The sequence below is a fragment of the Adiantum capillus-veneris genome, chromosome 21, assembly GCF_014529385.1.
Source record: "Adiantum capillus-veneris isolate H3 chromosome 21, ASM1452938v2, whole genome shotgun sequence".
NCBI lineage: Eukaryota > Viridiplantae > Streptophyta > Polypodiopsida > Polypodiales > Pteridaceae > Adiantum > Adiantum capillus-veneris.
In genome coordinates, this window is record NC_140951.1 from 2,678,748 (window position 1) to 2,694,054 (window position 15,307).

Consider the following 15,307-nt stretch of genomic DNA (forward strand, 5'->3'; position numbering starts at 1 on the left):
CATACGAAGGGCTCAAGAATTTACTTCTTGATGATGCATCTCCTTCCCAAAGAAGAACTCAAGAGCGTCCACCGAAGGAACGAGAAAGAAGTGAGTCTTCCGCCACCTCGGCGGAGATGGCTCCACGAAGACGGCGGGGGAGAAGACCATCGCACCCTTCTCCACACCATAATTCAAAGAGGGATGATAAAAAGCAAGAGAAGAAAAAGGCGAGAAAGAGGACACCCTCTTCTCCATCTTCTTCATCCTCTTCCTCTTATGAAAGTGATGGTGAAGACGATGAAGAGGTCACCCTCTTCACCACCTTCTTCAAATTCTTCACCTTCTGAAGAAAGTGATGGTGCAACCTTTGAACCATAAAAAAGAAGAGGCCATAGGAAATCCTATGCTGCATGGAAGAGGTCGTCCAAGCTGAAGAAGTTCAAAGAGGGAGGGAAGAGCATCTCTTTCCTTACCTATGATGGCACCTTTGGTGCTACGGACAAAGTCTTGGCCTTTATCCAACAGTTTGATGCGGCGTTTGGAGATGAGGGCTTCACGGAGTCCTCTAAGCTACGCCATGTAGCTATGCACTTTCAAAAGTCCTCCAAGCAATGGTGGTCTAGCCTACGAGCCAACGGTGAAGCTCCACGAACATGGAAAGCTTTAAGAGCTTCCATTATGAAGCAGTTTTTGGCCACCGATGCCAAAGACAAAGTACTCACCGAATGGCGAAGCTTAAAGCTCTCCCCCTATGAATCCATCCACAACTATGTAGACAAGTTTTGGGACCTACAACTCAAAGCCACTGTCTTCAAAAAGTTGGATTTTGGAGAGCAAAAGCAACAATTTTGTGCGGGCTTAACCGAAGAAATGACGGAGTATGTCAACTCCCAAAGGCCACGTACCATATTGGCGGTAATACACCATACTATGGTGGCCTCTCGAATCAATTTCCAAACGGGGGCTAAAAGAAATAATAAGCCCACCGAAAACAAGGGTTCCAACGAGCCTAAGGGGAAGGACAATGTCCAAAAGTCTCCTAAGGGCAATTCCAACAAAGCTAAAGAGAAGGGAGTTTACAAAGGTAAAAACAAACTCTCTCCCGAAGAGCTTGAGCGTTATCGCAAGGATAACCGGTGTTTCAAGTGCGGCGAACAAGGGCTTGCGTACCGTGCTTGTCCCCAAAAGAACAACCGCCAAGATCCTCCTAGAGCTACCTTGGTTGAAATCCAAGAGGAGGAGACTCACCAAACTCACCACAAAGGATCTCCTCTATGCCATGCTTGGGGAAAGGTAAGAGAACATGATGCTTTTATTCTCTTTGACCCTGGTTCTACTCACAATTTTATATCTATAGAGTTGGCCACCAAGCTAGGCATACAAGCTTACGAGATGGGAGATGTCCTACCCGCAGACAGTGCTTTCAAGGGGCAAGAAGCTTCAGTCACTCCCTTAATCGGGAAATTGAGGCTTCATGTCCAAAGCTATGTGGACAAAGAGGACTTCTTTATCTCTCCTCTCAAGCATGAGGATGTAATCCTAGGGGCACCATGGTTTGATCGCCTGGCTGCCAATGATAAATTCCCTGAAAGGAGAATCTTCTTTAAGTTCAGGAAAAAAGACATGTATATAGATGCTAAGGAAATGGGTAACACTATTCCCATTGTACATACACCAGCTTTCAACAAGTCAATAAAGAGCTCTATTTCCGTGTACATGATTTTTGTTAAAGATTCTCAAAATGAACCTAATGCTTTAGCAAAAGAAAATAAAAGCAACCAAAAGGAATTAGAGTTATCCAATTTTCTCAATGGGTTTCAAGATGTTTTTATTGACGATATCCCTTGTGAGCTACCTCCTAAACGAGGTAATGATGACCATGCAATTGAACTTCTTCCAGGAAGTTCACCGCCTAACAAACCTCCTTATAGAGTTTCTCAAGCTCAACAAGAGGAGATTATGCGGCAAGTGCTAGCTCATCTCCATTTTGCTCCCCTGTGCTATTAGTGCAAAAGAAAGACGGCACATATCGTATGTGTGTCGACTATAGAGTGCTAAATAGGATCACTATCAAAAATAGGTTTCCCGTTCCACGGGTAGAAGACTGTAATAGACTTGGACACTCCACGTCAAGAATCAATCGTGACATCACCAAATAGCCACTTCAAAACAATTTACAGATCACAAAAGATTTGCATTGGCCCGGCGGAGTTCCGTGCCTAGAGATATTGGCCCTAAAAACTAGCGCCCCTTTCGGTATTTCTTTTTGAATTAATTAATCATCAAAGTACAAGAGAGCGGTTAGGGTTTCACTCTCAGACTCTGTGTCCAGATGCTCTGAGAAGTGAGGCCCTCACCACTAATTTAAAGGTTACAAGGGATGCCCAAAAGCAGAGCCCCAAAAGCTTTTAAATAAAAAGCATCAGTTCTCTCTCTCTCTCTCTTAGAGAGTCTTTTCTCTTTTTTTATATAAAAAAAAGCAAAATTTGCGTCGCTCATCATTTTCCAAAATTTTTTTTTCAGCCTCCGCGATTTCCAAAAATTAGGGTTTTTGGCAGAAATTAGGGTTTGCAGGAATTTTAGGGTTTCTGGCAGAAATTAGGGTTTCTGTCACAAAACGGGAGCGTACACGAGCACTTAGAAATCTGAAAAATAAAATACTCTGCAAAGGTGAGAGAAGGGAGAAGATCGACACAGTATTGGGGACCAGAAGATGGGCTGGTCCCCCACTGTTAAGAGTATTTCTTATTCAGGGAGAATTCTTACACAAGCACGAGAATCCGAGGAAACCTCTCCGTTCTGTAATCTTAGACCGAAGGTCGTGCTTTCCCGTAAAGGACTTGGGCACAAGGCCGTTCCTTCCCGTAAGGAACTTAGGCGCGAAGCCGTACTTTCCCGTAAGGGACTTAGGCGTGAAGCCGTACTTCCCGTGAGGGGCTTTCCCGTAAGACGGGAGATTCCTGCAAAACAAACCACACAAAGCAACAATTCTCAATGCGTATCAACACCTTATACCTGTCGCTCCTTGCTCGGAAAAGCGACCTCCGTCCTCAGTCGTCACACGAACACTTGCAATTTCCGTCGCCAACCTCTGCTCCAGAATCCCAGCGCTAGCTTCCTTTGCTGCTTGCGGCGTGTCCCAGAAACTGAACGTTGGTGCTACTTTATAGGGCCTGGCACCCGGCGGGAATAGAGGCCGAAAAAGCAGAACCCTGGCGCCCTAGAGAGAGGAGAGAGAAAGATCGCTGAATCACCCCTTCCCCCCATGCGTAGCTTTTTAGCGCTGGCTTTTTTTTAAGAAGAGCCTTGCTTTATTTTATTATAATAGGGCTGGTCACTTAAAAGTGTCCGGCCACTTTATAAAATAAAGTGTGAACCTGTTCAAACTTTAAAAACTCACTTAGTTAGTGAAAATAATGCTACACGAACACATTCCAGGCGTCCCCTGGTGCTGAACACGGCACAGATGCAATGCAGACACAGACTCCTCGTGGGAAAGCATCTGCCCTCCCGCGAATGTTCGTGCTTTTCGTAAAAAGCTTCATTGAAACCATCTTTATTCTTGTGCTTGCGTTCTTACGCGTATTTTCTTACTCAGTTCGGATTTCATCCTTAACCTACGGGATGCCCCCTTAGTGATGCACCCGTCACCCATCATGTGACGCATCAGGGGCACTCGTAACCCGGCCCTTTCCACCGAACTTACGGAAACTCCTTCGCGATGTTTACCGTCACCCATCAAATGACACATCAGAGTTGTCCGTTCTTGATGGCAATTCCTGTAGCTACAATCTTTTAACAGTTTTAGTGCACACAATAAAATATCCTTTTAAAAAAAAAATAATCATTAAAAATAAGAAAATAGTCCATTTAGCAACATCCCTCTGGCTTCTAAACAGTTGACCTCAACTGTAGTGCTTGGACATATACCTCCAGTATCTCGGGATAAGCTGCTAATTCCTCCTGCGTCATCCACGGAGCATCTAGATTCGAAAAGTTCTTAAACTTAACCAAATACTTCTGTGTTATCTTTCTGGATTTGAGAGGCCGCTCCTGATGACTTATCATCTGCTCCGGTTGGAGTATTTCTTTTGTTTCCTCAACCTCAGGAGGTTCCTCAACACTAGGCTGGCTCGGAGGCGGTCCCACATATGGTCGGAGTAAACTGACATGGAAAGCATTATGGATTCTCCAATTAGGCGGTAGCTCTAATCGGAAGGTGTAATCATTCACTCGCTCAGTGATCTTAAATGGCCCATAATAACGGGTAGAAAGTTTTACCACCTTACCCTTATGAGACGCTTGTTTCTTAAGTCTTGCCTTTTCAAACTTGAGTAAGACTAATTGTCCGATTGTTAAGTCTAGATTCCTCCTGTGCTTGTCTGCAGCTTTCTTATGCTTTTCCTGAGAGCGTAGAATAGCTCTCCTAACTTGCCCGTAGGCTGTGTCCAAATCCCGGACAAATTCATCTGCTGCAAAGATCTTATCCTTAGTTTAAAGGATCGGTGGAAGCAAAGGCTTACCATAGAGAATCTCAAAAGGTGCTTTCCCTGTCGATGAGTGTATGGTATTGTTATATGCATACTCGACAAGAGGCAAATATTTCTCCCAGTCAGATTGCCGGTCTGACACATAAGCTTTTAATATATCCAATACTGTGGAATTGGCTATCTCACTTTGCCCGTCCGTTTGAGGATTGTAGGCAGATGAAAAATTCAGCTTCGTACCAAGATTATCTATCAAGACACGCCAAAAATTTCCTGTCATGCGAGGATCTCGATCACTCACAATAGACTTAGGCATTCCATGATGCTTAAAGATCTGTGCCAAAAAGACCCTAGCCATATGATCTGCTTTGATCGTTTTCTTGACTGGTATAAAGTGTGCTTGCTTGCTAAACCTGTCCACAATGGTCCAGATCGCGTCATTTCCAGTCTGAGTTCTAGGGAGGTCCATGATGAAGTCCATGGCAATACTTTCCCAAGGTTCATTAGGCAGAGGCAAAGGTTGTAGCAACCCAGGCGTCTTATGCCGATCATACTTCACTTTTTGGCAAACCAAGCATTCCCTGACATACTTATCAATGTCAGCTTTAAGGCTAGGCCAAAAGAAATATCTTTCCATTGCTAAGGTCGTAGGGAGAATACCCCGATGACCCGCATAAGGCGAAGCGTGTGCTTCATCCATGATCTTCTTTCTTAATGGTTCCGCCACACATATGGCCTGATAATGGTAGAGATAACCGTCCCGAATAGAATAGGGAAACTCATTCTCTCCACGATGTAGCTTTCCCCAAATGGTGGAGAAATCTGGATCATTCGGATACAAATCTGGTAGTGCTTCTAATTCTTGGTGATACACCGAAGTGATAGCGTTCACCCTTGGCCGCCTAGACAATGCGTCTGCGACCACATTCTTACTCCCAGCCGTGTGAAGGATCTGGAAGTGAAACATAGACAAAAGTTTGCCCATCTCATCTGCTTCTCAGATAGTTTCTTTTGCGTAAGAAAATACCGCAAACTCTGGTGATCAGTCTTGATCACAAAATCCGCTCCTAGAAGATAGTGCTTCTAGTGGGATAAGACGTGAATCACAGCCGTGAGTTCGTTTTCGTAGATTGATGCATGCAACTCTGCATCCTTAAGCCGTCTGCTTTCGTAGGCCACTGCATTGCCTTCTTGGTTTAACACTGCTCCGATGCAATCGCCTGAAGCATCGTAGTGAACCTCAAATGGTTTCCTTAAGTCAGGCACTATGAAAATAGGTCCATGGCTTAGCAGGTACTTGAGCCGATCAAAAGCTCCTTGTTGTCTCGATTCCCATCTGAAAGGAATCTTCTTCTTTGTCAAATCATGAAGTGGTCCTGCCACATGAGCAAATCCTCGGACAAACCTTCGATAATACGAACATAATCCCAGGAAGCTACGTACATCATGTACCGTAGTGGGAATAGGCCAATCTTCTACCACTCGGATCTTGGCAGGATCCATACTCACTTGATTGTGAGAAACTATATGGCCGAGATAGTGTATCTCTGAGAGAAAGAACTCGCTCTTCTTTGAATTCACATGCAACTCATGCTTTCGCAATTCTTGAAACACTAAGTCCAACTGCTTCCGATGTTCCTCTTCTGACTTAGAGAAGATGAGTATGTCGTCGAAGAATACTCCCGTAAAAGCTCGATACGGGCTGAAAATGCGGTCCATCATGCGATTGAACGTCGCAGGAGCATTGGTCAAGCCGAAAGGCATTACCAAAAATTCGTATAGTCCAAAGGTTGTGCGGAAAGCAGTCTTATGGACATCCTCAGGGGCGATCCGTATCTGATGATACCCACTCTTTAAGTCTATGCGACTAAAGACACTTGCACCCTGCAACTTATCAAGTATATCATCAATCCGAGGGATCGGAAAGCGATTCTTGACCGTGATCTTGTTTAAAGACCTATAGTCTATGCACATTCGAAACGTGCCATCTTTCTTCTGCACCAGTAGAACTGGAGAGCAGTAGGGTGAAGCACTTGGCCGTACTAACCCTTTCTCTAGAAGCTCGTTGACTTGCTTCAGAATTTCCTCTTGCTGAGCAAGACTCACCCGATAAGGGGGTTGATTGGGAGGCGAGCTACCCAGTATGAGATCTATGCGGTGATCTTGCTGGCGTACCGGAGGGAGTTTATCAGGAAGTGTTTCCGTGAAACAATCTTTGTACTTTTCAATAAATTGAAGACGCTTAATTTCTAGACTAGAGAGAGAGTCCCCACTAGTTTTATACTTCTCACGTGCAAAAATCAAGTAAGCAGAAACACACTTCTTCATTTCTTTTTTAATGAAGATATGGCTTACAATTGGGAACTGCCAATCTCCTACATCAGCATGAATCTTTATTTTCTTACCCCCATGATCAAAAGTGAGGGTCTTTTCCACATAATCGGGAATAGGTGTCATGTGGAAGTGCCATGGCATACCCAAGATGATATCACATCCCTCGATGGGTGCCATCAAAAATGATTCGCGGTCCTTGTACTCGCCAATCCGAAGATTGAGCTGTCCTTGCACGGGAGTTGCATTGGTTGTCAACCCCTCGAATGCCGATCCGGATGTAACTGGTGTGCCAAGCTGAGCCGGTGTGAGGCACAAACGTTCCGCACTATCCAGGGAGATGAAGTTATCCGTGGATCCTGGATCATAAAGAATCAGTACTCGCTGGTTGTTCAAAGACCCCTAGCTCTTCAGAAGTTGACGCTTTCCTTTCTCCGTTTCTGTGTTTCCTTGAACATCTGGAATTGAGTTCGAGCTTGGTGGAGCGGGTTCCTTCCTTGCTTTCTCTCGTCTCGTAGAGGCTTTTTCTTGCCGTTGTTGCTTTAGCGGGCAATCCGGTTTCATATGTCCTTTCTCGCCAGAGTAGAAGCATCTTCCTTCCTCTCTGAAAGTTTGAAGTTGAGTAGGAGAAAGATACTTAGTTCGCTTGCCATTGCCCTCTGGCTTCTTAGAATGATCATAGTCCCTAGATGTAGGACGTTTTCTTCCTTGGCTCCCTTGGTCATCGTAGACCCCTCTTTGTCTTGCACGGTAAGTGCTATGCTCCATTTTTCTGGGTGTCCCGGTTGAGTGCAAATCCTCAGCAATGATTGCTGACTCCATCAACCTCTGAAGAGTGTCATGCGGATACACTTTCATACTCTTTCGAAGCTGCGGTTGGAGACCTGCTTCGAACTTTCGTCTCTTTTCCTCGTCGACAATCTTCATGAAGGTAGTGACCTTCAGAAGAACCGACCAATACTTGTCCACATAGGTCGTTACTCTTTCATGTTCCTTCTGGGCAAGGCAGTCCCATTCCTTCCGTATGTCCTGCTCGAAGTCAGGCGGAAGAAATTGTTCATAAAATTCAGATTTGAATCTCTCCCAAGTTCTGGCTTGAGAAGCTTCGAGAATCTTGTCTAACCACCAATTACTTGCCGTTTCCTTGAGGTGCATCCCCACATTGCGTAATTTGGATCTTTTTGTGAAGTGCCCATTGGTAAAGGCGACTTCAAACTGTCTGATGAAGGACAATGCTTTGGAGATATCTCTCCGTCCGTTGTAGGTTTCGAACTTGATGTCCTTGTCGCCTGATTTGAAGACTCTCATGCGATGTTGAGACTTGCGACCATGCTTCTTGAATCGAGGCTTATCTTTAGGTTGATGTAGGGTAGTAGTAGTGGCGGCTTCCTTCTTCTGACGAGACAATCGAGAAGTAGAAGTATAATTAGGTGAGTAAGATGGAGATGAGATAGAGATGTCCTTGCTCTCGTCTAACAAAGAGAGTGCTTTTTCCTGGCCTTTCCTTGGAGTAGGCCGTTCAGTCCGATCCGAAGATCCTTTGTGCACCTCGGCACGTTCTTCTTCTCTTTCCTCTTGTGGTCTCACGCCAACAGTGTGGTCTGGATGCCCGGCAACATCGGTTCCATTCGTTTTCTTCATTCCGCCCAAGAGCCGAGACCTACAAGAATCTTTTCAAAAGATTAAGGATGCTATCTCTATCTCACAACAAAGGCAAAAGGCTGCTGGTGACAAGCACAGAAGAGCCTAAGCCTTAAAGAAAATGATTGGGTCTTATTAAAGTTTCCCAAGGCTCGATTAAGGCACACGACGGGCAAGAATCCTACGGGACACCAAAAGTACTATGCTAAACTAGCAAAAAGATACTATGGTCCCTTCCAGATTCTTAGGCCAATCAATGAGATGGCCTATCAACTCAAGTTGCCCAATCATTGGCTCATACACAATGCTTTCCATGTGAGCCTATTAAAGCCTTACCAAGGAGAGCCACCTCAAGAACCAACTATTGAAGACCCACCGGAGATCGAGGACCAAGAAGAGGTGCTGCAGTCCGAGTCCATTCACCGACATGAAGACAAGGTACTAAGAGGCGGTAAGACTATCCGACGATATCTTATTAAGTTTAAGAATTATCCTTTTGAAGATGCTAGATGGATGCAAGGCATACAATTAAAGGATAACCTAAACCTTGTCAATGCTTACAATGCTTTCCAAGAGTAAGCAAATGTATAAAATGTTAAAAAATGAACAAAGTTTTTGTCTTATAAGACTCTTTTTCTTTATTGTGCAAAAAAATGTAGTATGCATGCTTAGATCAAGTTTGCGGAGACGACGTCCCCAAACACCAAGTAGAGCTTGTCACTCTACTATGGAAGATTGATAGGACTAATGTGCAGCCATGCTTGCGGCAACCTCAGGCTCTGAAGCACCAAATGGACTAGTCATCCATTGTGGAATGATGTAGTAGGGTAACATAGGGATCCTCTACCCGCTAAGAAAAGAACTCATGAATATGCTTTATCTTCTCTACACCATAGTCGAGGACGACTATGATTTCAAGAGAGAGGTAATAATCAATATCTAATTCTCCTAAATGATTTTCTCATGTTAAACTGATTATTTAATATGGGGAAGTGCCAGGGGAGAAAAAGCTAGAATATTGGTTAAGCTAGCAGACTGGCCACAATAGGGATCCAAAGGAGGGAAAATAGGGATCCAAAGAGGGGGCCATCTGCAAAAGAGCCATGTGCAACAATGGGCTAAAAAGACCCTAAGGTTCAGCCCATTAAGACTTCCAAAATGCTAAGGTTCCAAAATTCAAAGGTTGTGTCCAAAGGTCAACCATAGGGGAATTGGATGCTTTGTGTGTGTCCAAAAAAGTCTTTACACATCCCTACTTAGGAGGGGGCGAGCCTCTCTTGTAGGGGATGAGAGAGAAAGCCACACACACACACACAAGCTCCCTTTACACAAAGGGAATGAGGGACACATGTCAGCTCCCTAGGCCAGATGCCCACAAGGTGTACCCAATTTCTATTGGATGGCCTTGGAGGTGGACCAATGAGAATTAGGCTAGAGTAAATCTAGTTTAATTAATTTAAAAACACTTAATAAAAGAACCAATGAGAATTAAGTCCTCTAGAAGACTATTGGACAGTCTCTCAAGGGGTCCAATGAGCATTCAGCAGCCCAATGGCTTGCCTGATTCCTATTGGCCAGTAGGCAAAGGGGTCCAATGAGAGTTTAGCTGAATTATTAAATTACCTAAAGCTCTCACAAAAGGGGAAAGGGGGACACATGTCAGAAGGCTATCACTTATGCTGCTTAATTGTCATTGGCTAGCCCTAGGGAGGTCCAATGAGAGCATAGTTACCCGGAACGCGGAATGGGAACGGCGACGGGATCCCCCGCGGAACGAGGGAACGGGGAGGGGCCCGGAACGGGAACGACGCGGAACGGGAGGCTTAAAAACACCCAAATAATGCAATTTCAAGCTCTTTGTGATTGAATAGAAGTAGTATCAGTGTCCTTTGACTCTTAACACTCACAAAACACTTGATTTGAAGACCATTCAGTCTTACTATGACAAACGTGTGTCGTGTAGACTTGAAAGCTTGAGAGGGGGAGAGAGGGAAGGGGGGAGAGACTCGAGAGATTTAAAGTTGAGAGAGAGAGGGAGGGAGCTTGAGAGAGAGGGGGATAGCTTTTAGCCTTGTAGACTCTAGAGTCTAGACTTCAAAGCTTGAAAGAGGCTAGAGCTTGAGAGTCGAGAGTCGAGAGGGTAGAGCTTTAGCTTTGGCCCTTGAAAGCTTGTGTGCATAGTGAAGGTAAGGGGTGGGGGAAGGGACATTTAACAAGGGGAAGGCTCACAAGACAAATCACCAAAATCTGAAAATCTGCCCATTCCCAGCCGTTCCGGGCCGTTCCGGACCGTTCCGAGCTGTTCCGGGCCATTCCGGGCCTGCCGTTCCGGTACCAAAAGTCCCTGCGGAACGTCTGGCCGTTCCGGGCCGTTCCGGACCATGTAACCTCCCCGGAACGCCGTTCCGGCGATCCCTGCCGATGGGATGGCGTTCCCCGGTAACTCCGAATGAGAGAATAGCAAGAGGGGTCGCCCAAGAGAGAGAGGGGGACTGATTTTTGCGCGGCATTAACACACACACACACACACAATCTCATGTGTGAAGTAAAGAAGACTCTGTCCTCTTCTGAAGCTTTAATGGAAAGCTTACCACCTACTCCAAGCTTGTGAGAAGGGAGGCCTACTTTAACAACTCTTGGCTTTGTGATGCAAATCCAACCAAGAGCCAAGCTTCAATGCATGCTCATCTCCTCTACCATGCTAATTACTAAGCTAAGCTATGCTAATATGAGTGATTATGTGAGGAGATGTACATCTTTCTCGTAAGAATACTCCTTCCTCTCAATCTACTCTCATACCCTGCTAGCTCTCACCATCTTTGAAGGTGTGTGAGGTCTTGGGTCTGAGACCGGGGATAATTTATGTTGTGTTTGCTAAGTGTTTTGCCTAGTGCATGAAGCTTTCATCTTCATTGCACTAGTTAGTCTTGAAGGAACACAAAGAATTGTATTGTACAATGTCTTTCTTGATGGGAGAAACCATAATACAAAGCCTTTTGGAGGGGGGACCGGCTCCATGCAAATCCGGTCCTCAACTGTTGTCAATAGCTTAATTTCTCTCTCTTTTGAAAGTATTGTTCATGCTATCTAACTAGGTGTTATGCTTTTTGTTGCTCTCTCCACCCAAGCACTCTTGTAATTCTCATTAGGAATCTATTCTAATGAAATGCCCACTATGTTCATGCTAATTTCCGCTACACAAGTTTTTAGGCCATTAAATGTTACACAAGGAAATCCTGAAGTTGTCAAGTTTGATGCATTATGCACATTGCTGTTGCAAGAGTCGCTTTCCAAAAAAAACAGGACTAGACAGCGTGCAATTGAGCAGACCTTTATTGCTACCGAAAGAAAAGGTGGTAACAGCATTGTAGCTACTTCTCATGGTTCTTTTGCGAGTGGTAAATCACTTGTTCCTAATGCTTCTGCTAGCAGCCATTCCTCTGGGAATTCTGGTGATAAGGGTAAAAAGAAGATGCGTTGCCATTATTGTAAAGCTAATGAGCACTTGATCAAGCAGTTTCCTACTTTGAAGGCAAAAGAGGCTAAGAAGAAAGAGGGTGGTTCCACTGCAAATGCTGGTTTCACTACAAATGCAGCTATTGTTGAGTCTTCGGTGAAAGGAGACTGTGATCCTGATGTTGAAAACATTCTGCTTTCATAAGCAATCACATGGTCTTCTTGCATCAAGGCCGCTCTCAGACTACGACCACAAGCGTCACAATAAACCTGGAATGGCTTTTGCAAGTCTTGGAAAGCCAACACTGGTCCAGTAGTCAAATTTTCCTTAAGTTTTTGAAAAGCAGTCATCTCTGTCGCTCCCCACGAGAAAGGGACTCCTTTCTGAGTCAAATAAGTGCGAACTTCCGAATGAACTGCCGGTATTAAGAACACAAGCCTAAAAAGCTTCTAACTTCATGAACATTCTTCAAGATAGGCCAATCGCTGATAGTCTCAATTTTGGCTAGGTCCATCTGTACTCCTGTTGCTAAGACGTTGTGTCCCAAGAAAAAGAAAAACTCGCTCTTTTTGGCATTAATAACCAATCTGTGATCACACAATGCCTGAAAGACTTGTAGAATATGGTGTCAATGCTCTACTTCATCCTTGGAGAAAACTATAATATCATAAAAAAAGATCGATGCTCTCGGAAAATCTTCTCCATCATTTGGTTGAATGTTGTTGGAGCATTGGTAAGTCCAAAAGGCATCACCAAAAATTCGTATAAACCAAAGCTTGTTCGAAAGGCTTTCTTGTAGACATCTCCTGAAGCGATTCTGATCTAATGATATCCGATTTTCAAATCAATCCTGCTGAAACAAGTGGATCCCTGAAGTGTGTCAAGAATATCATTGATCCTTGGAATCGGAAATTTGTTCTTGATGGTGATTTTATTGGGAGCTCTATAGTCAATGCACATTCTCCAAGATCCGTTTTTTTTTTAGTAACAATAAAACCGAAGAACAGTAAGGTGAAGTACTAGGCTGTATGAGACCCTTTTCAAGTAGGTCTTTCACTTGGTTCATGATTTCTTTATTCTGGGCTCGGCTAACAGAGTAAGGTGGCCGGTTCGGTGGTGTGGTTCCAGGAATCAGATCGATAGTGTGGTCCTCGGGACGAGATAGAGGTAACTCGCCTAGAAACGTCGTCGATGGTGAAGCCGCTTCCTCTCCTGCCTACCGGTAGTCCCCTTGCTTGATGCGTGCGTTTTGAAACGCCATCTTCAACGAAGCTTCGCCTGGCGACGGCACTGATCCACCCCCTTCCCTCCATTGCCTTCTTTTGCATTTTGAAACGCATCCGGCAGCCCCCCCTTAATTTCCTCTCCCGCTTTCCCTTGTCTACAAACCCAAAAGCAATTGGGTGAAGGACCTCCCCTCTTTGTGGTGGATTACCTTGAAGGGGCTTTGTTCAAATCGAGGACTTGACGAGAGCATTTTCCTTGGAGATTTTGGAGCGGTTCAGAAAGAGGCTTGGAGCTTTTTGTGGACGGGTAGTGCCAAGCCTTGAGTGGCCAGTTGGAGGAATTTAATAAAAAAACAATTGCGACTTGGGAGTCAAAGAGTTGTGGAGCCCCAAGGCCACTCTCTGGCTTAGATTGGTGACGAGCTTCAGAGCAGAGAGGATCCGCGGGCATTGTACCTTTGCTCAAGCATTAGTATAAAAAATAAATACCGAAAGAGGCGCCAGTCTCTGGGCACGGAACTACGCCGGGCCATGTCGACTCAATTGAACCGTGATTAAAGTGTGAAGTATTTTAAGTGATTCTCTTGTGTGTTGTGCCCGATTCTCGACTTGGGGTGCCCAAGTCTGTTACAGGGAGCCTGTTGAGGGGCTAACACCTTTGAGAGGGGAGCTTTGCTCCTTTGTTTGTTTTGAGTAAAGTGTTATTTCGAGTTCAGTTTGCTGTTCCCCGTTTAGTTATGGTGGTGTTGCAGTATTTTGTTGCCTCCACAAAGATAATTCTGAGTCGAGATAGGTCTGTGTTATGTTTTAGGAAGCATCAGTGGATAACTAAGCTGCAAAACTCATGCGAACAAAGAAGGCAGCTACATGCCATTTCCTGTTTCTGACCATACTTTCAAACTTCTTGACTCAAAACCAGAACAAGATGCTTAAAAAACCTTGATTATATAAGCTGTCTTGTTGTTTTGTATTTCTTTTGCAGCATTTTGGGTGTTTCATGTTTTGTTGTTCACCGGAATGAAAATGGATTCTTTGTGCCTATGACATTGCTCAATACCACAGAATGCAATGAGTTTTTGTTGTTGGTTGGTCTCTTATCTTTCAACGCCAACCTCATGTTTCTTCTTGTTGTTTTCTTGTATGGTGTAGACCAAGGGAACCTCCGTTTGAGAAGGTTCTTTCACTCATAAGATCGTTGCCTCGCCTCATGGACTTCGGAATGATCTCGTGCTCTTTTACAGAAACCAAACTAGAGGCACTTCTAGATGCTCTTCCTTCTCAGCTGGTTGTTCTTGATCTCCACAATGATCATGTACTTACTGGCAGTTGTGATGAAGTTGGTGGTCTAGACACTTCTCGGCTCCCGCTTGACACATTGATTCAGGGACTTTCAAAGAAGTGTTTAAATTTAAGACAGTTGGATTTAGACTTTTGCAGCCAAATTAGCATCATGGGCTTGGATAGTCTGCTGGTGGCTATCCCACACATCCGTAAACTTCATCTACAAAGTGCTACTCTTGGCTGGGAGGAGGTCTCTAAAATTTTTCAAAGATGTACCTTGCTGGAGTCTCTATCAATTGTATCAAGGCGCCTTTTTGAGGAACCGGATACAAGTGATGAAGACGAAGTCTTTCATAGTGGGATACAACGCAGATCCTGTCAAAAGATTCTCCCTCGGTCAATATCTCAGCATGCTGACCTTAAAAATTTTGTGTGTGCACCATTGCGATCTATTCGATTCTATTCATTACCTCATCACTCAGTGCCTCTGGAGTCAATGCCATTACTTGGGCTGCTGAAGGACAAAGGTCAACAGCTGCGAGAACTGCATGCCCAAACCTTGTACAATACAAGCTGGCACATGGTTTCAGTGTGTTGTCCCAATTTACAGACCCTGGATCTGTCTCATGCAAGAGCAATACCATATTCTGCAACTGGGGTGAGTTAGCTTTTTATAACAAATTGATATTTTTGTGTGTATTTTTCTAAATATAGAAACAAGAACTTGACCGCTACTCCAATCAAGGTGTCATGTGGGATCCCAGAAGCCAGGAACTAGGAAATTTCTTTGGCATTTGAGTCCTTAAAACTAGGAAGTGATGATTTCTAGAATTTCTTATGTTTAGAGGCAAAGGAGTTCACAAATTACACTTTGTTCCTCGTTGTGGTAAGAACAAAGCGTA

At 44.4% G+C, this 15,307-nt stretch overlaps 1 protein-coding gene across 2 annotated transcripts in view; it reads left to right on the forward strand.

Annotated features, from left to right (window-relative positions):
• Window positions 1-15,307, forward strand: part of LOC147430459 (uncharacterized) — a 121,057-nt gene that overhangs the window by 88,336 nt on the left and 17,414 nt on the right. For both annotated transcript variants that reach the window (XM_086493088.1, XM_086493087.1), the window contains exon 4: window positions 14,274-15,063. In XM_086493088.1, the coding sequence (XP_086349214.1) occupies window positions 14,274-15,063 (790 nt within the window). The remainder of the gene's footprint in view (window positions 1-14,273; window positions 15,064-15,307) is intronic.